At 43.9% G+C, this 24,969-nt stretch overlaps 1 protein-coding gene across 1 annotated transcript in view; it reads left to right on the top strand.

Annotated features, from left to right (window-relative positions):
• Window positions 1-24,969, top strand: part of NECAB3 (N-terminal EF-hand calcium binding protein 3) — a 176,054-nt gene that overhangs the window by 118,172 nt on the left and 32,913 nt on the right. Inside the window, exons 9-10 of the mRNA XM_088480807.1 lie at window positions 17,515-17,571; window positions 19,314-19,426. Coding sequence (XP_088336933.1) covers window positions 17,515-17,571; window positions 19,314-19,426 — 170 coding nt within the window. The remainder of the gene's footprint in view (window positions 1-17,514; window positions 17,572-19,313; window positions 19,427-24,969) is intronic.

Genomic DNA, 24,969 nt, shown 5'->3' on the forward strand with positions numbered 1-24,969 from the left:
ATCTCTTCTAAATAATCCTTTATCGCTGATTCGTGCTTCAATTGAGCAGAATGTGAGCGAGTCTGCGTTAAATTATGTAAATCAGAGTAATAGTCCTGAAATATTTGTGCAATTTCTTTATCAGTGGTATGTATGGCCCCTGCAGGATCCTTAAGTTTTTGAATGTAAGTCAGAGACCACTGTGCCCTAAGTGCCCTTGCCAGCATCTTACCAGGCTTATTGCCCCACTGAAAGTATCTATGTTGGCAGCGCCGGAATGCTCTCTTAGCCCCTTCATTAAGCAAAGCATTGAGGGACGTTCTAGCTGTTTGCAATTCTACTAGAGTATTGACAGAGGAGGTAGTCTTATGGGCCTGTTCTAACAGTTTTATTTGAGATAGCAACGCCTCCCTACCTTCAGTTTTCTGTTTCTTGATGAATGAACCCAACTGAATACAGCGACCTCGTATAACAAACTTGTGGGCTTCCCACACAGACACTGTTGTAACATCATCAGTCACATTGGAAAATATATATTCATCTATAAACTCAGCAAGTTGGGCCCTACAATGGGAGTCTCTGAGCAATTGCTTGTTAAACTTCCAATGCCAGTGGCGAGGTGGGGGGTGGCGAATGCGCAAGGACAGTGAAATAGGGGAATGATCTGATCCAATTTGCAGAATGGTTGTGAATCACATGTTAAGAACAATGACATCCCACTAGTCCAGGTATAGAATTTAGGGTCCATATTAGATTGGCCCACAAACCTTCAAAAGGGCCACACATTACTCTTGATCTAAGTAGTAAATTAAATTAATACAGTTAATCAGTGAAAAATATACCTATCTGTAATAACATATCAGCAGGCCCTTTAATAAAGCTTTACTAGCTATAACTAACAAATATGACAACAAAACAGGAAGTAGATGGGGGCTGCAATTGAAGACTTGCAGGGCCATCACCACAATAATCAGTACTGACACTTTTAGTATTATCTTTTTTCTATCTTATTTATTTTATTGTGCTTTTCATTAAATAAATAGGGTATGGGATACAGAAGAGAAGAGGTGATTTAAGGGTAATATAGCAGTGTGTACAATATTTGCTCAATGACACACACACTATAAAAGTATCAGCATCATGGTGTGAAAATTCAGCTCCTCATTGTTATTTTACAGTCAGCCGTGCAATGCTGAACGCAGATTCTCAACTTCATGGCCTCGCCGCCAGCCTGCATAAGTTGAGGCTTACTCAGCTGGCCAGCGCTGTCCACCGATGGTCGCGATGGTTATCCCAGCCTGCGACCTCGGTCGCAGTGCTGGGATCACAAATGCACCAGGGGTCAGACACCTCCTGCTACATTTGCATATTAGCAAGAACAGATTCCGTCCATTGCTGAATCACCCCCTGTGTTTTAAAAATGACAGAAGCTGATTGTTTGGAGCACTATTTAAGATTAGTAATCAGTGATATATGAAATTAATCATATGTCATAAAACAATAAGTAAAAAGCAAAGTATCATCTGGTGAAGGAAAGTTGTTTAGCAGGGGACAGAATGAATGCAGAGAATATTTCAAATTATATCCCTTTTACACTTGCTCCAATAAGCCGGGTTATTGCACATGGATTAGCACCTCGGGTTACTGTGCGGTGTGAAAGGGCCAGGTTGAAATAAGCCATTTCGACTAGAGATGAGCTGTTCGGATTTCTTGGAATCCGAACCCGCCCAAACATCAGGAATCCGAGTCAATCTGAGCAGCGGATCAGGTTTTCCCGTCTGACTCAGATTCCACTTCGAGGTAAAACATCATCCACTCGTCTACAGATTCTCGCGGGTTTTGGATTCTATATAAGGTGCCAGCTCCATGTCGGGCACGCTGATGTATGCTGCGGTTAACTCTACTGTATAGGCTGTGCTATGTCCAGACTCACAAATGGCTGTGCTGCTTAGTCAATGTGTATAGGGGGTGCACACTTCTGTATGCTGTGCTGTACTCTGCTGTGTTAAAGTCGTCAATAAACCTTTTAATATATTCCTTCCTATAAACCTCTAAGATTCACCTGCCTAGAACCTCTAAGACAAAACCCTGCCTAAAACCTCTAAGACAAACCTGCCTATAAACCTCTAAACACAACGCTAATTGCGTACGCAGTATGACCGCAAATAAAGACAGGAGTGGAATCTGTGGTTCCAACGCACAAGTATTATTCAGGTAAAAGTACAGTCAGTTACACGCAATCTATACATACATAATTTAGGCATAAAAAGGAAATAATACAGACCAAGTACGGTTATACATACGCTGTGCCTCTGGACCCAGAGATAGACTTCTGACTAGATATCCTCAGTTCACCCAAAATTCAGCATGAACTGGCAAACCAGTGTTCGGACACATGTATTTATTCCACCCCAGACTGAAACAGGACAAAGGGGGAACTTCCTGCTGATCTCATTGGTTCCCAGAGGAGAAGCATATGTAACAACACATTTAACAGGTTGTTTCAAATAGACTTTCCCTGCCTCTAACAGCCGGAGTCTTTCTGGTAACGCCTCTTGTAACATTCCATCAACTAAACATTTTGTTGCTTGTAAGTTCTGCGATCCGTAACTTGAGTTTGCATGATGCGATCTCGCCACCGATAACACCGGGATTCTGTAAAAAGCGTACGCATCAGGACGAAACCAAACACAGCTTGCTTATCATGTATAATACCTTAGATATCAAAAACCTCTATTTCTTAGCATTTAAACTAACTTAACCAACTTGAATCATACAATTTGATGCTAATGGAACCTTGTGTGTGAATATGTAGTGTGTGGGTATTCGGGGTTTGGTATAAGGACGCTAGTTATTAATGGGTGAGATTTAAGTGCATAATCTCTCATACACGAAGTGAACATCCAGCAGTGTGGATGGCTGAGGGTTGTAGTTCTACATTCCCTCTGTCAGCAGGCCCCCACCTGTTGTGTGTTCAAAGGAAAACAAAACCTCTTTTGTTCTCACAGACTCTTGTGTGAAATGCAAATGTATTATCACCTCAAACTGTGGGATTTGGGGCCATCCTGTCTAGGATTCAGGCAAATCCAATTGTGTAGATATTATATTACAATTGCCACAACTATACTTTTATCTGCATCCAGGGATTCCCAATTTGTATGTAAAAATACCCATTGTCTCTTCTTATTTACTTTTACTCAGAAAGCTTGTTTTTCCAGTTGCCCTTGGTAGGTTAACAATACATTGCCATCTGTTCTTAGCTCCTGAGTTATACTTGAATTGGCTGACCACAAAAATGGTGTCTTGCGATCTCATTTCCAAAATGGAGTCTTGCGGCCATTCGCAAGATGGCGTCGCCGCGATTAAATTTTAAACTGAACTTGTCTCAGCCAATTATTCAACTTCGACAGTCCACCCTTTGATAGCAAACAACATGCTATCACAATCTGCTATTAGAATTTAATTTAGGCTTACATTTACATATTATTTGGTGTTATCATGGTATGGCACAAGGTGGTTCTTAATCCATCAACAATGTGTCTCTAGGCAGGGGCAGAAAACTACTATTATACGCACACCGCGGATCTTGGGAGATCATGTGACAGATGTGGGGATGCACCAGTCTTATAACAGTAGTTTTGAAGGGGAATTTGAGACTTTACATTGTCTGGGTGTTCTATAAATAACATTTCAATAATATCTTCTATGCATGTCTAAATATTATACATTTAAATGATGGTACTTCCTAGCTCAGGGTTGCAGTGCAGTTCTGTATCTACCTCGGTATACATATTATCATTTCTGACCACCATCATAGTTTCATTCCTTCGTTTCACTCTGCTTTCACATTTTCCACACTTCAACACAATAGGAACCCACCGGACGCATATGCCAATTACTATGATGACAATCAGTATAAGGATCAAGAATTTGCCTACGCTGGCGACCACTTCCTGGACCCACTCTCCTAGACCCGAGAACCATTTCACTGGGTTCAGCCTTGACACCCATCCTTCTATCTTTTCCCCTGCTTCAGCCACTGATGTGTTATGGTTCTTACGAAATTCCCACTTTAGCTGCAGAATCTCATCCATCTTCTGGTCTATCACCTCCTTAGGGTCGCTGGTATCATTGGTGACATAAGTGCAACACTTTACTCCAAATTGGGTGGTTAACGTTACGCAATACCCTCCAGTAACAGCAGTTAAATAATTCAACACTAGCCTGTGTTGCACTAGTTCTTTCTTGTACGCTTGCAATTCTCTCCCTGTGTACCTGAATGTGTCATCGTACATCTCGGTGATATTATCTATTAATTTAGCAAGTTCCTGGATATATCTAAAATTTAATGTACCCCTAGCAATTCTGGTGGGATCCAGGGCGACTAAAACTTGGAAGCCAGTTGTCTCACTGATTAACTGAGCGGCTTTATGCATATCACCAGGTATCATATTTCTCTTGCCTCTGTGCTCATATTGTGTGTGAAGATATGGTGACGGTGTGTTTTTATGTATTCCCAACATTTCAACATGTGTGAGGGTCATAACTTCTGGGACAACTCTTCCCAGATAACACAAACCTTCGGAACTCGGGGAGAGCCATTATACGCTTTTCTTCCACATATAAAATATATATTATCAGGGAGAACATAAGGAATGGTATGCATCATTATCATTAAACACATTTCTCTTGCAAACAATCCTATCTCAGGCTCTTCCATCTGGTATATGCAAGTTTCTGCTTGTATTATCTTAGCACAATAACCATCTGGTACTTTACCAATCATTTCTTTGGTGGAACTCAATGTATACCGGTACCTAAAATATTTCCCACTTGATTTAATGGTGCGTAACAGCTCTTTGTGAGAAGGTCATCGTCTGATTATTCCCCGTCACTTCCCAACCTCCGGGTTTATTGGGGTTGGTTATGTTTAGACACAAAAGTGATTTATCTACTTGAAATTGATAGAGTTTGAAATGAGGTGGTTTGGATGAGAGGAATTTTCCATCCACTGTTTTCCCTTTTTGTAATTCTAAAATTTCCGTGATATTCAGCGGAAATGGCACCAACCCTACATTATGCTGTCCCTGTGGCACATGTGAACACACCCAGCAATCGGTTTGATTTAACACTTTGCCTACCATGCTGTGGTAATCCTCTAAAGGATACCCTGCCCAGTACGGATTATATTTAGGTTGGCACTGTTGAATACAGTTTTCATCAACTAGGGACCCACAAAACTCACAAATACAGGAATCTTCAGACGATAACCCTCCACACCTTCCCCGAGTATCCGGAATGACAGCTCTCTTAACAATAACAGTACTAAGATTGGTCAGACACTCCCCTGATTGGCATTGCACTCCTCCTCTCTCCACTCCATCAGCACTGCCATCAGTTCCCGTTTCCTCAATTGGTCCCCCAACTGGATATTCCCGAACCGACCAGGATGGTGAACACTCTGAAAGAGAATATGAAAATGAACACAGCAGGCCCGTCCATTGTCACAACAAGACCTGCAAATTTCTCTCAGTTCAGGTATCTCACTACGACCTTTTCAATCCTCCCGGAACAAGCTCGCGAGCGACAGATCCACACTATCAGCTTTGTCTCCGACTTGTTTCTCCACCGGTTGATTGACCTTTTTGCAGTGAGTGGAATGGACCCAGGTATCTCTCTCGGCCACCTTCAAAGATGTAGTACTCGTCAGCAGCACCTGGTACGGACCTTCCCACCGATCAGTCAAACAACCTGAACGTAAGAAATTTCTGATCATAACATATTCTCCTGGTTCAACATCATGGCAGTTCATTTCAGGCATATCATGGGACAACAATTTCAGTTTCTGCTGCTGTTGCTTTAACAGCTTACTCATTGATATAAGATACTTCACAGTTACCTCGTTGTTACACTTTAGATCTTCCTGTGGACTTATAATCAAATGAAGTTGTCTTCCAAACAATATTTCAAATGGGGACAGATTCAGAGGAAATCTAGGAGTGGTCCTTATACTATATAGGACCAAAGGTAAAGCTTCTGGCCATCCTAGTCCAGTCTCCGCCATGATTTTACTTAGCTTATTTTTAATAGTCCCGTTCATCCTCTCTACCTTGGCACTGGCTTGCGGTCGGTAGGGGGTGTGAAGTCGGCTATTAATACCCATCAGCTTACACATATTTTGGAAAACATCACCTGTGAAATGGGTACCCCTATCACTTTCGATGATTCTAGGGATACCGTACCTGCATACAAATTCCTGAACTATTTTCTTGGCAGTAAATGCAGCAGTATTAGTGGCTGCTGGGTAGGCCTCAACCCAGTTAGAGAATACGTCTGTGCACACTAATACATACTTAAGGTTCCTGCAGGGTGGTAATTGGATGAAATCAATTTGTATCACCTGGAAAGGTCCATCAGTCGGTGGAATGTGGGATGGTTCGGTAGGGATCGCTTTCCCTATGTTCTTTCTCAAGCAGGTCAGACAGGACATTGCTATCTTCTCTGCTTGTGAAGAAAACCCTGGTGCGCACCAGTATGCCCTCACCAACTTGCACATGCCCTGTTTACCTAGATGAGTCAGACCGTGTGCTGCTTCAGCCAGGCTGGGGTAATATGCCTTGGGGGCTACTGGCTTACCATGTCCGTCCCTCCAGAGCCCGGAGGGCTCTTGCCCACACCCCTTGGACTTCCAAATGGATTTTTCCTGAATTGAACACAAATTTTGCATTTCAATTAATTTCAGCATATCAATGGTTTGGAATGACATAATTGTTTCAATTGGAGAAGGCATTTTTAACCCCGCTGCCCATTTTGCAGCTTCATCAGCTCTGTTGTTGCCCAGTGACACTGGGTCATCCTCACATGTGTGGGCTTTGCATTTAATTACTGCCACTGCTTTGGGCAGTTGGATTGCTTCTAAGAGATGTTTTATGTGTCGGGAGTGTGCAACTGGTGTGCCTGCTGCTGTCATAAAGTTTCTCAGACGCCATAGGGCCCCAAAGTCGTGCACCACCCCGAACGCGTACCTCGAGTCAGTGTAAATGTTAGCAGATTTGCCTGCTGCCAGTTCACATGCTGTAGTCAGTGCTACTAACTCTGCCACCTGGGCTGAGTGAGGAGGACCGAGAGGTTTAGCTTCCATGATGTCTGTGTCATTTACAACAGCATAACCTGTACATAATTCACCTGTGTCTGTTTGTCTATGACAACTCCCATCCGTATAGAAAGTTACATCCACATTCTCTAAAGGTGTGTCATTTTTTGAGGTCTATCAGTAAAGGTTTGATTCAGATATGTCATACAATCGTGAGTATTATCATGTCTGCCGAACTCACCTCCCGCCAGCAACTCCTCTCCTTCCACCCTTTGTACATCATGTTGTACATATGGCAGGTATGTTGCTGGGTTCAGCGTACTGCAACGTTTAACTGTAATATTTGCAGGAGCGATTAGGGCTAGTTCCCATTTGGTGAACCTAGCCGAGGAGACGTGTCTGGTTTGAGCTGAGTTCAACAGGGCAGATACAGCATGGGGAGTGTAGACAATCATATCATGGCCCAATACTACGTCCTCACTTTTACTCACCAGTAAAGCGGTAGCTGCTACACTTCTCAAACAAGTGGGGAGTGATCTTGCTACCATGTCCAATTGTTCACTGTAGTATGCTACGGGCCTACTGGCATCACCATGTTTTTGTGTAAGGACACCTGCAGCACAACCATCGGCTTCCGTACAATATAAATCAAAAGGTTTTTCATAATCGGGTATTCCCAATGCAGGAGCTTTTGTCAGACTATCCTTAAGATTAAGAAAAGCCTGTTCTGATTCCTCAGTGTGTATGACGCGATCGGGCTTTGAGGAAGAGACTTGTTCCTGTAAAGGCAAGGCCAAAATAGAAAAACCTGGTATCCACATTCGGCAATATCCACACATTCCCAAGAAGGTACGAATTTGCTGTTGATTCTGCGGCAGTGTCATGTTTTGTATGGCCTGGATTCTATCATTTGTGAGATGTCGTAACCCCTGGGTTAGGCAGTGTCCCAAATATTTTACTCTGGGCTGGCACGGCTGTAACTTGTCCACTTTGTGTCCTGTTTGCGAGAGATGAAGTAACAAAAGTTTAGTATCATTCACACATGACATAAAAGAGTCAGAACATAGCAATAAATCGTCCACATATTGAATAAGAACTGATCCATTGGCAGGTTGAAAAGCTTGTAAACAGTCATGCAATGCCTGGGAGAAAATACTGGGGCTGTCTATGAAACCTTGGGGCAATCGTGTCCATGTATATTGCACACCTCTGTATGTGAATGCGAATAGGTACTGACAGTCAGGATGGAGAGGCACAGAGAAGAAAGCAGAACAGAAGTCAATGACAGTGAAATGGGTTGCATTTGGTGGGATCTGCATCAGGATGGCAGCTGGATTTGGCACTACAGGGAATTGGCTCTCTACTACCTTATTAACACCTCTAAGGTCTTGCACCAGCCTACAACCCCTCCCACCACTCTTCTTTACTGGAAAGATGGGACTGTTGGCTACACTAGCTGTACGAACTAAAATTCCTTGTTGCAATAATCGCTCGATTATTGGAAACACCCCTAGTTCTACTTCCTGTTTTAGTGGGTACTGGGGAATTTTTGGAGCTTGCCTACTGCTTTTTATGTTTACCATTACCGTTTTACATTTGCCATTAATCCAGTGTCCTGTCCATCTTTTGTCCAAAGGGAATCTGGAATTTGGGACAACATTTCATCTACTTGTGATGGATTTTCTTTTAAAACTGTAGAGTGGTACATTATCCTTTGAGGGGTGTCTAACATATCCCGCACCTCGTATACCATTCTCTCTGGGATATCTAAATATACACCATCAGGGGTGCAATATATGACACATCCCATTTTACATAACAAGTCTCTGCCCAGCAGGTTAGTAGGAGCCGTGGCAGCCAGAAGAAAAGAATGTCTGGTATGCAACGGCCCAATACTAACCTCTGCGGGCCTTGTTAAAGGATAACGTTCCACTTTACCTGTCACACCCATTGTTGGTATTGTCTCGTTGGTCACCTGTAAATTAACGGGAGATTTCATCACTGACTTGGTCGCCCCTGTGTCTACAAGAAAAGGATATTCAGTACCAGCTACATCAACCATCAAGACCGGTTCTTCCCTAGTACTTCCCATTAACCTGACTATCTGTAGGCTACAGGTATGACCTGACCCCTAGCGTTGGCTACCATTCTCCAATAAAGCATTTACGGCTACAATTGAAGCTGGTGCTTGCTGAGCATTTGCTGGTCTCTGTGCATATCCCTTATGGGGATGTCCAGGTTTTCCTTGATGTGGGGTCCATACTCTTTTTACTGTGCAGTTTTTACTTAGGTGTCCTGTTTGTTTGCAATTAAAACATGTCCTTGATTCAGGTGAAAGCATGTGTTGTTGTGAAGTTTGAGCAGAGGGTAAAGGTGGTGGATATGGGTAAGGATAGGGAGGGTAAGGGTATTGTGGGGGAAAAGACGTGGGTGGATATCCTGGGACCTGTGGTTGCATTGGGTTAGTGGGATAGAATTGTGTTTGTTGTTGAGTGGGGTTAGTGAGAGCAACTTGTTCTGACCTGAGTGTGTGTGCAAGTGCAAGCATGTCTGTTGGCTGTGATGTTAACGTCATTCCCTCCAGAGCTTGTATACTGACAGCCATTAATTTTTCGCTCTGGGTCTCCCTCTTTTTTGAGATGTTTTTGTCATGTTCTATGGCAGACTCTATGAGGTTATCTATTGTAAGTCCCCGCCAGCCAGGCTGTGAGGTCTGAACCCGAGTTTTTAAATTCTCTTTTAAACCATCCATTAATATCGTGACTATCATTCCCCTGTGGTGAATGCTATCTTTAATCTCTTCTATCCCAGTGTACTGGGTGATAGCCTGCAGAGCCCGGTCGCAATATTCTTCTGCAGTTTCACTTTCTTTTTGTTTGATTGTGAAGATTTTGTTCCAGTTAACTACTACTGGAAAATATACACCCAATTGAGTCACAATGCGGGAAATGTTACCTTGGTTTACTTGGTCTGTTAAGGGAACGTCGCCATCCAATACACAGTCCGTGATAAATTTTGTCACGTCGGTATTGCGTGGCAGACAGGCCCTTAACACCACACGCCAATCTTTATTTGTGGGCTCATGAGAACTACCCAAATTTCTCAAAAATCTTTGACATTTGGCTAATTCTTTTTTTGGATCAGGGAAATCATTTATGATGGAATTTAGTTCTGCCCTTGACAATGCATCACTACTTCCCTCGTGGATACTATACCGTTTGCATCCGCATTTCCATTCGGAACAGTTATTGTCCGAATGGGATGCAGACCGGCAGCGTTGCCACTTCTGACCTGGTTACCTGGCTGGGGGTTTAATCTGCTGCTGCTACGTATGGTATTAACAACTTCCTCAATGGGTGCAGAGTGTATTAACACTTCCCTTGCTGTTACCGATGGAGATGGCGGCACCACCCGTGATTGTGGTGATGCAGCATCTATCATTTGTACAGCATGAGAAATAGCAGACATTACAATAGGCTCATCTTCTACATCATAAACATTTTCTTTATGGTTACTTAAGAGGGGGTACAAATTACTTGTTACATTTTTATTGGTATTTTTGGTAACCGTACTTGCACCTCCATCCACATAAGGTGGGGGAGGTGAGTGTGAACTGCTGGCAATACTCTCCATGACGCTACTTTGCTGCCAGTGCGCGCCAATTTGCGGCTCGCCCGTATTGCAACTCAGCGTCGCGGATGTATTTTCTGGCAATGCGTTTGCAACGCTAGTTTGTGTCGTTAGCACATTTTTAAGCCAAGCATCCCCTTCATGCTGCCATATTTTTAAACATTCAAAATACTTAATCTTTTTCTCTCGGGATCGCACCATACTGATGTGATCCTGGACATTATCTAACACATTTTTATCAAAACTACCAATTTTGGGAAACGGTCTAACACTCTTTCTCGTCATATTAAACCATATATCACAATACCTTATTGCATAAGTACCGTACTTAGTATGCATAATACGACGGGCTGATCCAATTGGAGCCTCCATTAGCAGCACATCATTGCTTAACATTTCTACCGTTTGCGTGGCTCCCATTTTGAGCAACTCCTACGCTTTTCAATAAAAATTTAAACTGGTGAAAGACAATCAAGATACTTTCACTTACCTGTGAACGATTTAAGTCGGCGGCGCCCACACACCTGGATAAGATTTCATAAGGCCACTTCCACACCTAGATAAGTTTTGAAACAGGCAACTTCCAGACCCGGATAAGCTTTAGTAAGGTAACTTCCAAACCTATGAGAGTTTGTATGTCGGCCACTCTCACGCACCTCTATACAACAAAGACAACATGTACACCTGCTACTGTGTTTAGAATGGTAAAGCTGCTTACCGAGCGACTAGGCTAACCCTTGCACCTAGCCCTTAAGGATCATACGGTACCCTTAACTTTAGGGAATAAATTACCCCTACCAACAATACACACACTGTTACACACTTTTTCTCTGCACAGAAAATAAACGTTTAACCCAGATATTGGTAGATAGAAAAAAATGTAAACCTCAATGTCTTTGTTCAAACACGTGGCAGCAGAACCGGAAGTGCGTATACGCTATCTGTGCGATCGTCCGCATACACAATTATGCGACTACCACACAAGCGAATAATTACTTTTTTAACTGCGTACGCAAAAATGCGTTTTAGCTGCGTATGCAAATACTGCAGCACCCCTCTACACAAGGTTCTATCAACAGAGGAAAACAAACTTTTTCCTCTCTTGTCCCTGGATTCTAATCAGCGCTTCCTCTACACAATAACCGGCAGTACACTCTCAGCAACACTGTGGTAATGAAAGACTAATGCGTCTCCCAAAAGGCGCCTCCACCCTTTTGCTGAGAGAGGAATGACCGAGTGTTATCGTGTATCAGATAGTGTGATAAACCGATGAGCCCCCACTGTTAAATTCGTCAATAAACCTTTTAATATATTCCTTCCTATAAACCTCTAAGATTCACCTGCCTAGAACCTCTCAGACAAAACCCTGCCTAAAACCACTACGACAAAACCTGCCTATAAACCTCTAAACACAACGCTAATTGCGTACGCAGTATGACCGCAAATAAAGACAGGAGTGGAATCTGTGGTTCCAACGCACAAGTATTATTCAGGTAAAAGTACAGTCAGTTACACGCAATCTATACATACATAATTTAGGCGTAAAAAGGAAATAATACAGACCAAGTACGGTTATACATACGCTGTGCCTCTGGACCCAGAGATAGACTTCTGACTAGATATCCTCAGTTCACCCAAAATTCAGCATGAACTGGCAAACCAGTGTTCGGACACATGTATTTATTCCCCCCCAGACTGAAACAGGACAAAGGGGGAACTTCCTGCTGATCTCATTGGTTCCCAGAGGAGAAGCATATGTAACGACACATTTAACAGGTTGTTTCAAATAGACTTTCCCTTCCTCTAACAGCCGGAGTCTTTCTGGTAACGCCTCCTGTAACATTCCATCAACTAAACATTTTGTTGCTTGTAAGTTCTGCGATCCGTAACTTGAGTTTGCATGATGCGATCTCTCCACCGATAACACCGGGATTCTGTAAAAAGCGTACGCATCAGGACGAAACCAAACACACCTTGCTTATCATGTATAATACCTTAGATATCAAAAACCTCTATTTCTTAGCATTTAAACTAACTTAACCAACTTGAATCATACAATTTGATGCTAATGGAACCTTGTGTGTGAATATGTAGTGTGTGGGTATTCGGGGTTTGGTATAAGGACGCTAGTTATTAATGGGTGAGATTTAAGTGCATAATCTCTCATACACGAAGTGAACATCCAGCAGTGTGGATGGCTGAGGGTTGTAGTTCTACATTCCCTCTGTCAGCAGGCCCCCACCTGTTGTGTGTTCAAAGGAAAACAAAACCTCTTTTGTTCTCACAGACTCTTGTGTGAAATGCAAATGTATTATCACCTCAAACTGTGGGATTTGGGGCCATCCTGTCTAGGATTCAGGCAAATCCAATTGTGTAGATATTATATTACAATTGCCACAACTATACTTTATCTGCATCCAGGGATTCCCAATTTGTATGTAAAAATACCCATTGTCTCTTCTTATTTACTTTTACTCAGAAAGCTTGTTTTTCCAGTTGCCCTTGGTAGGTTAACAATACATTGCCATCTGTTCTTAGCTCCTGAGTTATACTTGAATTGGCTGACCACAAAAATGGTGTCTTGCGATCTCATTTCCAAAATGGAGTCTTGCGGCCATTCGCAAGATGGCGTCGCCGCGATTAAATTTTAAACTGAACTTGTCTCAGCCAATTATTCAACTTTGACAGCTGTATTGGCTGTGCTGTGTCCATCAGTAAGACATTCACGTGTATATATAAGCCCTGTGACTCCACTCCATGCAGTTTGAATAGAGCTGCGCCTGCGACATCAAAAAATTAAATGAAATAACTGTATTGTTTGTACTGTTTGGTGCGCTTTGTTAATATGCATATATAAGCCCTGTGGCTCCAGTCCAGAATGGGTATGAAGTCCCGGTGGCTGAATAGACGGTGGTTCATATCCCGACGACGGCAGCCCGAAGGGAGAAGATCCCGACAGGGCAGGTAAGTACCCTATCCCTACCCCTCTCCACCCCTAACCCTAACTTTCCCTTAGTGGTGCCTATCCCTAACCTCCCCCCCTAGTGCCTAATCCTAATGTCCCCCCGGGGGTGCCTAACCCTAACCCCCCCTTACCGCACCATAAACTTAACCCTCCCAGGGGGTGCCTAACCCTAACCTCCCTCCTAGGGGTGCCTAACCCTAACCTCCCCCCCAAACATAACTCTAACCCCTCTACGCTCCCTAAACCTAACCCCCCCCCCTCGCGGCTAACGCTAAGGGCGCCTCGGACTTACCTAATTTGGGCTGGCGTTCCGGCGTTGGGATTCCGATGTCGGTATTGAGACCTTACCTACTACATCCCTCCAGTACACGCAGGTATAGAGCTGTGAGTGTGACATCAAAAAAATTTATTAAATAATTGTACTGCTTGGTGCACTTTTTTCAAATACAATTATAAAGCAAGCCCTGTGGCTCCAGTCCATGCAGGAACAGAGCTGTGACATAAAAAAAAAAAAAATTAAATAATTGTTCTGTTTGGTTTCATATGCATGTACAGTATAAACCCTGTGACTCCATGCAGTGTGGGCCATGTGCCATATTTGAAGTGGAACTGTCACATTTTTGTGCCGCCCACTGCTGTTACTTAGTTTTGTCAGCCAGTTAGCTCGGTGCAACCTTTTGACCTTAACAGGATGAAAACAATATTGTGAGCTATGAGTTGTTCAAAATTGCCTGGAAATAAATGTTATTGAGGTTAATAAAACTCTAGGCCAGTGGTTCCCAAACTTTTTTGAATCACGGCACCCTAGTACATCAGCATTGTTTTCACGGCACCCCTAAGCCAAAAGTTGGTTACTGAGGAATTCAGGTTTGTGCTTCTGTTTGTGCACATATTTACATTACATTGACCATAAAGAATTTGATTTGGTGCTGGACCACCAACCTGAGCCACCCCTGCAAGTGTCCCGAGGCACCAGGGTGCCGCGGCACACAGTTTGGGAATTACTGCTCTAGGCACAAAAAAAGCTAAAATTATGTGATTTTAGCTACTTTTGTCAATTTTGGAAAAAATCCTAAACCAAAACTAGTCATAGCATTTTGGCAAAACAAAATGACAAATTAGGACCAAAACTAGCAAAAATGGACCAGTGCACATCTCTAATTTTAACCATGGTCAAAAGAAAGGTTGAACGCGTGATCAACACTGCTCGTGATGCAGTGTGAACAGGTAACCCGGGTCAATGCGACTCGGGTCCCATTTACTGCATAGGAAGTGCCAGTGCTTGGAGATGATCTCCTCTTCAAGAACTGGTTCATCCGGTGACGGCGATGATGTCATCGACCCGGCATTAGTGCAGGGTTGGGCCGCCTGTCTGAAAGGGGTCTCAGCCTAGTTGCACCCGGGATGGGCATGTGAACATAATCCCGGGTGCGACCCGGCCTTCAGATCTAAAAGAGGTATTAGATACAGTGGTGATAACAATAATATGATAGAGCAATTGGAGATTACACTGCCAGCATATAATTTATATAGATAGAAAAAAATGCTGTGTACGATCTTGCACAATGAGCATCATGTAACCAATCCACCCTTATAAGGATACTGGGATAAGATTTAGCTCTTTTTGACCTGCCACCCGCCTGATCTGCCAATAGGCCAGCCTTATATGTTACCCCTTGTCTTGTCGCTACCTCAAAGGGAATGGGTATGAAATCGCGGCGCCTGGCATCACTACGATCGGGATGCCGGGCGCCGGTCTCCCGGCGTCGGGGAAATGCGGGCGTCTACATTTAGACGCCCAGCATTTCACCCTTGCCGGGATATGACAGTCGGGAAGCCGGCTGCCGGTATTTAGGCAGTCGGCTTCCCGATTGCTTCCCCCTCAAAGTGTGTTATATAAATCACCCAAACAAATAGAGGGTGAAGGATGCACCATTTTACTATATGAATAATACAACATATTACATTAGCATAATTGTGACAATTCCAGGAGACTCATCAGATTTCAAATTACATGCATTTCTATACTTCACCAGACTCTATCCAGAACAGGATTATGTCTATAGGGTGTGTCTATAATGAAGACGATTGATGCAGTTGTGTAAGACAGTAGGTTTTCAGGGAATAAAAATTATAAAAGAATATTTTTTATGCAAAATGTTAAATTAGTGGTATGTACCTTGATAGTAGAGTTAACAATGCTTACAAATTACATCTTTTACTCGAAAGTTTATGGTACTTTGTATTTGTATATGTAAGCTTATCATACTACCCCTTAAAAGTGGCACACATGAATTTACACAGGTTCTGCGGCTGATTAAAACTAGGTGAAATCCAGGCTTGAAGTAAGCCAGCCACAGAACCTGTGTAATTCATGAGTGTCCCGGTTTAAAGGGATAGTATAGTAATTCTATGTATAAGGGAAAGAAGGGCACCATTAAACTTGCCAGCACAATATGCAGGACGCGTATTCCTGAGGAGACCAGTGGCATAACTAGGGCAGGGCCGCCGTGGGACCGGTGGCGCGTGTGGGGGGGGGCACCGTCGCCACCGTACAGGCCCACCCTAGTCAGCCAGTGTAGTGCAGAACGCAGTGAGTGCGGTCCACACTACACATTTACACACACATCGGGTACTACCCGGCGACGATGTGTGTGTGTGTTAACTTAGCAGCCAATGAGAATCAGGCAGTGGCTGCTGCGCCCACTGCCAGAGCTGGACTGGAGCTCACTCGTGCACTCCGCCTTCCGGCTCCTGCAGTGGGTGATGGGAGAGATGTCATGACGTCTCTCCCATAATGCAGAGCGGGACCGAGCGGGAGGACGGAGACGGAGGAGCAGCGGCAGGAGCGGGAATTCGGGTAAGCCTGTTTTTCATGTTTTGTGTGTGTATGTCTGTGTGTGATAACTACTGTGAGCCTGCATAAGGGGGATCACTACTGGGGGGCACTGTATAAGGGGGACCACTAATGGGGTACTGTATAAGGGGCACTTCTGGGGCCTGCATAAGGGGGACCACTACTGGGGGCATTGCATACTGGGGGTACTGTATAAGGGGCACTACTGGGAGCACTGCATAGGGGGCACTGCATTAAGGTGCATATGGTATGGAAAGGAATGTTCCCAGAGTGACGAGAAAGGAGTGTGTGTCATGTTGACACACCCCATTTTTCAGTGGTCACGCCCATTGTGGCATGTGGCCACGCCCATTTTTCGCCGCACACGCTGTCGGTGCGCGCACATAGGGGGGAGGGGGCTCCTTTTTTAAAAAAAAAATTTTCCCTGGGCTCCAAATATCCTAGTTACGCCTCTGGAAGAGACTGAGTGCACACAGTGATCAGTATATGGAGAGATGCAGAAACAGTGCATACTGGTGTCTTGCTCTTGCTAATGTAGATTATGGAACAGACTGTACTTTCTCTAGTTCCTGCTCTGTCATATGCTTTGTTAAGATGGCTGTATATTAATGTTAGCTTTTATCTCTTCTCTGTTTTGCTGTTAAAAATATAATGGAGGTGAGACAGATTTAAAAGAAACCTTTGTGCACATAACTCAGTGTTGTCAGAAGATTACTTGAGATTAAAAATATTAATTGAGAGAAATTGCCATAACTAGCAATCATATTAAAAGAGCTTTACATGGAATATTTAAACAGTGGCCCGTATTCCAGTTAACCTGCATACATAGGAAATACTGTACATAATATTAATAGTGCTAAGTTACAAATACAAATGATTGTTTTGCATTATTTTGATAGTATACCTTTAGCAAGCAATATACAGTAATAGGACATATGGGAGCTTTGTGGATTATCAGGAGTCTAATACTCACAACTTTATCTTTACTAGAAAAGTCCTCGTCTACAGCCTGTTCAGGAAGATGTGACTCCTAGTACAGGACAGATGGTAAGTTGTAGTTATGAACTATTACCTGCAGGATGACTAGATACAGGCACTGCTTATAGGTGAAATTTGTCCATAATGTATATGTTGTGTTTATACACATGAGATTTGGCTACATGTCCTCTCTTTCATCTACAGTGAGAGATACCAGACTGTTTAATTTTGACTAAAACAACCTTGATACCTGTTACAATTTTTTGTGTTTATGTATGTTGACACCAACATATGGTGACCTATATATGCTCACTTATATAAAGTGAATAATTATAGATATTTACATAGTGCCTTGGTGATTATTGAATTTACCTTGCACCCTGCATTTTGGTCATCATGTATTGATACGGCGGATTTATGTTCCAGTTTTTACTTCAGAGCTTATCTGTTCAATTGTCATGCATTGTTTTATATATGTTCACCTATTGAATCGATCATATACTCTTGCTATTATAGCATATATCATTGGCTACCAGGCATAGTTTGATCACTGTCATGTATATGCTGCTACACCTTCATGTACTATTTATCTGAGATATGACGGTCATTGATACCCTCTCCTATATATCGATTGGATATTTAGCTCATTCATTGTTATTTGTTCTCTAGTCTTGTTAGTCCCTGTCTTACATTATATATTTATTAAAAGTTAAGTTTTACACTATAGATCCGGATACTGTGCCCCAGCAAAAGAGAGTACTTCTCTTTCTTTCTTTCTTTCTCTTTCTTTCTTTCTTTCTTTCTTTCTTTCTTTCTTTCTTTCTTTCTTTCTTTCTTTCTTTCTTTCTTTCTTTCTTTCTTTCTTTCTTTCTCTCACACTATACATTACTCTCATGGGTGCACCTCCTTTTTGTCATTAATACGCTGGGACATATCCCTTGTACTGATCTCCATCATTTTAGTGGAGTTTTATCTGCCTCATCTTTCTATATATACAGTGCTTTGGTACCAGTGCTTAGGGTCTCCCCGTACCCCTTTTCCTAGATTTACAGTAAACCTTGCATGGGGACTGGGACCTTTTTCAGTGGGAAGCCAGAACTTGGATGGATCAGAAATGCAATCATCCAATTCCAAACTTATTTTAACTTTTGCGAATGACAGAATGGTAAATAAAATTATTTTTCATTTAGTAGTCTATCCACAGCAGAAACATATCAATGTAAAAATCCCAAGTGGTAACAGTTACCTATAGCAGAATTCTGGTCTCAACATATTGCAGTCTGATAATAGTGTACTGAAATGCATAATGGCCTTGTGGCTCAATATTATATTCACAGCTTCTCTATTCGATCTAACGTCATCATAAGTGTAAAGCTGACACACATGACCTGGCAACCATGATTGTGGGTAGCTCTGTATTTGTGTCTTCCCTCATCATGCTAACCACAGCCTGGACTAGTCAGTTTGGGGTTGTGCACTATGCTAAAAGCTAAAAGCATAGTGCACAACCCCAAACTGACTAGTCCAGGCTGGGCACAAATACAGAGCTACCCACAATCATGGTTGCCAGGTCATGTGTGTCAGAGGGTAAGTCACAAAAAGTATAGCGCCTTCTACTTAAAGCAACCAGCACCATCTTCCTAGCCACGTAGATGCCAGTAATAGCTGGGAAAACAAGAGGATAAAGGTGAGAAATAAACACCTGCCCTCTGCACAATGGCACAAACTTTACTAAACACCTTTAGAATAGTCATACAAAATTACCATTATTAAATAATCACATTAAAATCTATGTAAATATCTTTCTGTAGGATATCCTGGTGGTCGAGAGACAGCTATCAGTTGCTGAAGGGTTAATGGAGCAGTTTAAAATGTCACTAAGGAGCTACAGGGAATTTGCTGCTGCCCAGGAAAGTTGCTTACAGTAAGTCTGTGTTCATTTATTTTAACCCTTCCACTGATGTATGTTTGAACATGACCTATTTATCCATGAGTACTTAGGGCCTGATTCATAGATAGACAGTATTTCACAGCCGCAAGAAAGCGGTTGTGCAATACTGTCCAACTGAAATAGGAAATAGATACCTCCTTGCTGCATCTGCGATCCAAAATGCAGCGTCCGTAGACGCTGCCTTGGATCACCATTGCAACCATAGTGAGCATTGGTGGTGGTGGTTGCTTCTATGGCCAGTCTGCGTAAGCCGAAGATTACCTCAGCGTGGCCGGTTTCTGGCAGTTTGCGAGGCATCCACCAACGGAGACTCTGGCCTCGTCCCTCCCTGAAAACGGGCAACGCACCCGTTTCCGCGAATGCTGGCCAGCCACACCCCTGCTCCGCCCCCCAACACCACAGCATGTCAATCATGCTTAGGCTTGGAGGATCTGCGAGCGAGATCGTAGGACCTGTTCTGTACATGTGCTAAACAGGTCCTGCACATGCGCAGACCCCAAAATATCAGAGATGTACGCAAAGCATTGGGTTTGCTTACATCTCTGAATCAGACCCTTCGTTTTTAATTGTACTTACCAAACTGATTTTATGTATTTTTTATATACCTTATTTTATTTGTATTTTACTTGGACCCAACTGTCTAATAGTACCTAGAAATGCTCTGAAGTGTGATCTGTTATGGGCTGGTGTGAGGCTAGTGCACAAATGGGGGTACTGTTTTACCCTGTTTGGCGGAGCCATGGCTGGGATTTCTGTGGTCTGTAGTCCCCCAGTGACAAGCTATATTGACATATTATTCAGTCTTCCAATGGTCAGCCATGTAGACCTTCACATTATATGTCCCATACACACACACACACACACACACACACACACACACACACACACACACACACACACAGTCATGCTCATTGACAAACATACAGTATAAAGGCACCAGGGATTTACAACTGCGAAAAATGCAAGTATGCACTGAGGACCTCATTCAGAGGCGGTCGCTCGGGAGCGATTGGTCGCACCCAAAGTGATCGAGAATATGCAAAGCGAGTGCTCGGTCGCAACGTACATCGTAAGCGCGGAAACACCAACAACAATGAACGCACACCTCCTATCTCTACGGGCTAATTCAGAGTCGGTCGCAGGCGGCAACCTACGTCAGCACGATTAACACCTGTTACATTGCTAATTGCCTACAGACATCGGTTGAGGCAGAAACCATCGCCTGCACTTGCAATGCTTAAGGTAGACCCTGGGCTACCTTTAGCACTGCGAGCAGTAGCATTGTTATTGCAATGGGATGACGTGTGTGATGACTCGCTCAGTAATATACGCACGCCCTTAAAACGCCCTTTTTAAGGTCAACCACGCCTGTGTCCGCACCACCACAACCCCGTTCACAAGCACTTCCCCTGTAACTACCCACAAATGGCACGAAATGACAATCACAGCTACGACCTCGTAGTGACTAACGAGCAAGAGGATTGTGGTCGGAAAGACAGGCTTGCGCACGCGCACTGCCATGTAAACGCATGCGCAGTTGAAAAAAAAACATTGCTCGCTACGGCCAATTGCTCCGTGCGACTGCCTCTGAATGAGGTCCTGATTTCTTTGTGAAATGTGAAGTTAGCATGGACGGGGCAACAACACCCACTTAATAATGGTAAAAGTACTGAGCAGATGGACCATTACAGGTAAGGGACCATTACATGTCAGGGGTGCTGGCATGTGTGATGAACATTACATCGCTGGTAAGCAAATGGTCCTTTTTAACTCATTGGGCACTACCCTATATAATTTTATAGTTTTAGGTGGAATAAACCTTTAATACATGTTCTCTAAATACTGCAGTGCAGCAAACGTGAAGACCAGTTCAACCACTTAAAAAATGAATGACCACTTGCCAGCTTTTTATATTGTATTGATTTTCCAAGCTGTTCAGCTTTAATTGGCAGATGTCCATGGTGATACATCTAATACAATCGTAATGTGATATGAAGGCAAACTTACAGAACCAAGGCAACAATCTGCAGCACTGGCCTTAAACATTCACTAGACAATATTCATAATTTACTTAACATGGTTCATGTGTCAAACAAATGCTTCATATGTATTCCCATACAGAATAGCTTACAAATGCTTCATATGTATTCCCATACGGAATAGCTTACAAATGCTTCATATGTATTCCCATACGGAATAGCTTACAAATGCTTCATATGTATTCCCATACAGAATAGCTTACAAATGCTTCATATGTATTCCCATACGGAATAGCTTACAAATGCTTCATATGTTCATATGTATTTCCATACGGAATAGCTTACAAATGCCATGCTTTATTGTGTTGTAACGTGTCTTACCACACTATGTATGACTGGTGTACCTTTACACCAGTGAACTCTTGTCCGAGCCCACTCCCCCCTATCCTGTCCCTGTCCCACATTGTCTGACATTATGGATGCAGACTGTGACTATACATATTATACTCGCGCATTATACTCACTGGAGGAAATTACACACTAGAGATAGCAGACGTGATGACCAATGGTGGATCAAGGATCACCCATTTTAGAGTACTGGTGCCTAGTATTTATATGCTTAGCTCCATTCCTTTAGATCACACCATAGGGTCAATTCAGTTAGGTACGGTACGAGTTTCTGAAAGTGAGTTTGCTTCATGAAACGCGCATACATCATGTGACTGCACGCTGCCGGGAAATGCGAGATTCAATTACAAATGGCAGTTTGCTGTAATCGCAGCAAGGTTGTGCGACTTTCCTACACAAAGCGACCTAAAATAGGAAACTGAGACCAGGACCATATGACCAGAAGGTTGTTTGTGGCTATAAGGAAAGGTCAGTGAGGTTCTTAAAAGGTGGCAATTGGCTGATTCTGGCACTTTTTATTTATGTGGTTTTAGCAAGCAAGTGTTTTTCCAGTAAATTCAAGTCTTTCCAGCATTTTGGGATACAGAATAATGTGTGTAGAGTAATTTTTCAGTGTTTCTATACAAGCTTGCCATAAACACTTTTATCTTTCATCTCCAAGTTCTGAAACCCCTCTCCCAACAATACAACACCCACACACACCGGTCCCACATTATTTACACCTCCACATACCTATCCCACATTATTACACCTCCACATACAGTACCTGTCCAACATCCATTTACACCCAGTGGCGTAACCAGGGGGGTGCGTGTGAGGCACCTTGCCTTGGGCACCCCGGCAGAAGAGGGCACCGCCGGCACCCCCCTCGATAAGAAACAGTGTTGATCCCAGTACTGGAATTCCAGCAGTCCGGTGAGAGGACACATCTCACAGGACTGTGCCCAGCACAGAGTGACATTAAGCACCATCTGCGAGCTGGCCGGCCACCATTTGAATTTGGCGCCAAGCCAATTATGGCTTGCAGACCAGCAGCCAATTGAAAGCGTTCGTGGCGAGCCAATCGCAGCTCGTTGCGTCAAGGCTGGCTCCGGCCACATTGTCTGACATCAGACACCACTGGGCAGAGAAGTCAGTTCGGTGGCGGCGGGCGGAGGAGCTAGGCATCGTGGGAAGAGCTCCAGCGGCCCTGGAAGAGGCCAGAAGATGCCAGGCTCAAGACAGAAGAGCTCCAGCGGCGGTGCTGCTGAGGACAGGTAGGCTATACCATTGATTCCTACCTAAAACACCAGGTAGTCAGGCACTAGGCACATGGGGTTATGGGGTTATTGGGCGGGGGGGCGCCGCTTATTCCCTTGCCCTGGGCCCCAAATCCCCTAGTTAAAACACTGTGTACACCTCCACACACACTACCTGTCCCACATCAATTACACCTCCACATACAGTACCTGTCCCACATCACTTACACCTCCACACACAGTACCTGTCCCACATCACTTACACCTCCACACACAGTACCTATCCCACATCATTTACACCTCCACATTCAGTACCTGTCCCACATCATTTACACCTCCACATACAGTACATGTCCCACATCATTTACACCTCCACATTCAGTACCTGTCCCACATCATTTACACCTCCACACACAGTACCTGTCCCACATCATTTACTCCACCACACACAGTACCTGTCCCACATCATTTACAACTCCACATACAGTACATGTCCCACATCATTTACACCTCCACATACAGTACCTGTCCTACATAATTTACCCCTCCACATAGAGTACCTGTCCCACGAAATTTATACCTCCAAATACAGTACCTGTCCCACATCATTTACATCTCCACACACAGTACCTGTCCCACATCATTTACACCTCCACATTCAGTACCTGTCCCACATCATTTACTCCTCCACATTCAGTACCTGTCCCACATCATTTACACTTCCACATACAGTACCTGTCCTACATAATTTAAACCTCCACATAGAGTACCTGTCCCACATCATTTATACCTCCAAATACAGTAACTGTCCCACATAATTTACACCTCCAAATACAGTAACTGTCCCACATAATTTACACCTCCACACACAGTATGTGTCCCACATCATTTACACCTCCACATACAGTACATGTCCCACATAATTTACACTTTCACATGCAGTACCTGTCCCACATCATTTATACCTCCAAATACAGTACCTGTCCAACATAATTTACACCTCCACACACAGTACCTGTCCCACATAATTTACACCTCCACATACCTGTCCCACATCGTTTACACCTCCAAATACCTGTCCCACATCGTTTACACCCAGTAGCGTAACTTCATCCCAGGTGCCCCGAGGCAAGATAAATGTTGGTGCCCCCCCCAAATTAAAATGTACCACCCCCCAGCACCTATGCCAGCCCCAGCTGCCGCCTCCCTATGCAGTTCCCCCAGTAGTGGTCCCCCTGTGCAATGCCCTCTGTAGAGGTCCCCCTACGCAGTGCCGCCTATGTAGTGCCCCCCAGTAGTGGTCCCCCTATGCAGTACCTCCAGTAGTGGTCCCCTTTGCAGTGCCCCAGTAGTAAGGGCCCCTGTAGTGCCCCCAGTAGTAAACTCCCTGTAATGCCCCCAGTAATGCCCCCTGTAGAAGGGCCCCTGTAGTGCCCCCAGTAGTAAACTCCCTGTAATGCCCCCTGTAGTAAGCCCCCCATTAATGCCCCCTGTAGAAAGCCCACAGTAATGCCCCTTGTAGAAAGCCCCCAGTAATGCCCCATGTAGTAAGCCCCCGTATTGCCCCCTGTAGAAAGCCCCCAGTAATGCCCCCTGTAGAAAGCCCCTGTAATGCCCCCAGTAATGCCCCCTGTAGTAAGCCCCCAGTAATGCCCCATGTAGTAAGCCCCCTGTAAGAAAGCCCCCAGTAATGCCCCCTGTAGTGCTCCCAGTAATGCCCCCTGTAGTAAGCCCTCAGTAATGCCCCCAGTAATGCCCCCTGTAGTGAGCCCCCAACAATGCCCCCTGTAGCGAGCCACCAATAATGCCCCCTGTAGAGAGCTGCCCCCCCCCTTGCGAGCGCACACACACATACAAAGAAAAAAAACAATAGTTACCTGAAACCCCGCTC

The sequence above is a fragment of the Taudactylus pleione genome, unplaced genomic scaffold (genome assembly GCF_031769625.1).
Source record: "Taudactylus pleione unplaced genomic scaffold, aTauple2 ptg000256l, whole genome shotgun sequence".
NCBI lineage: Eukaryota > Metazoa > Chordata > Amphibia > Anura > Myobatrachidae > Taudactylus > Taudactylus pleione.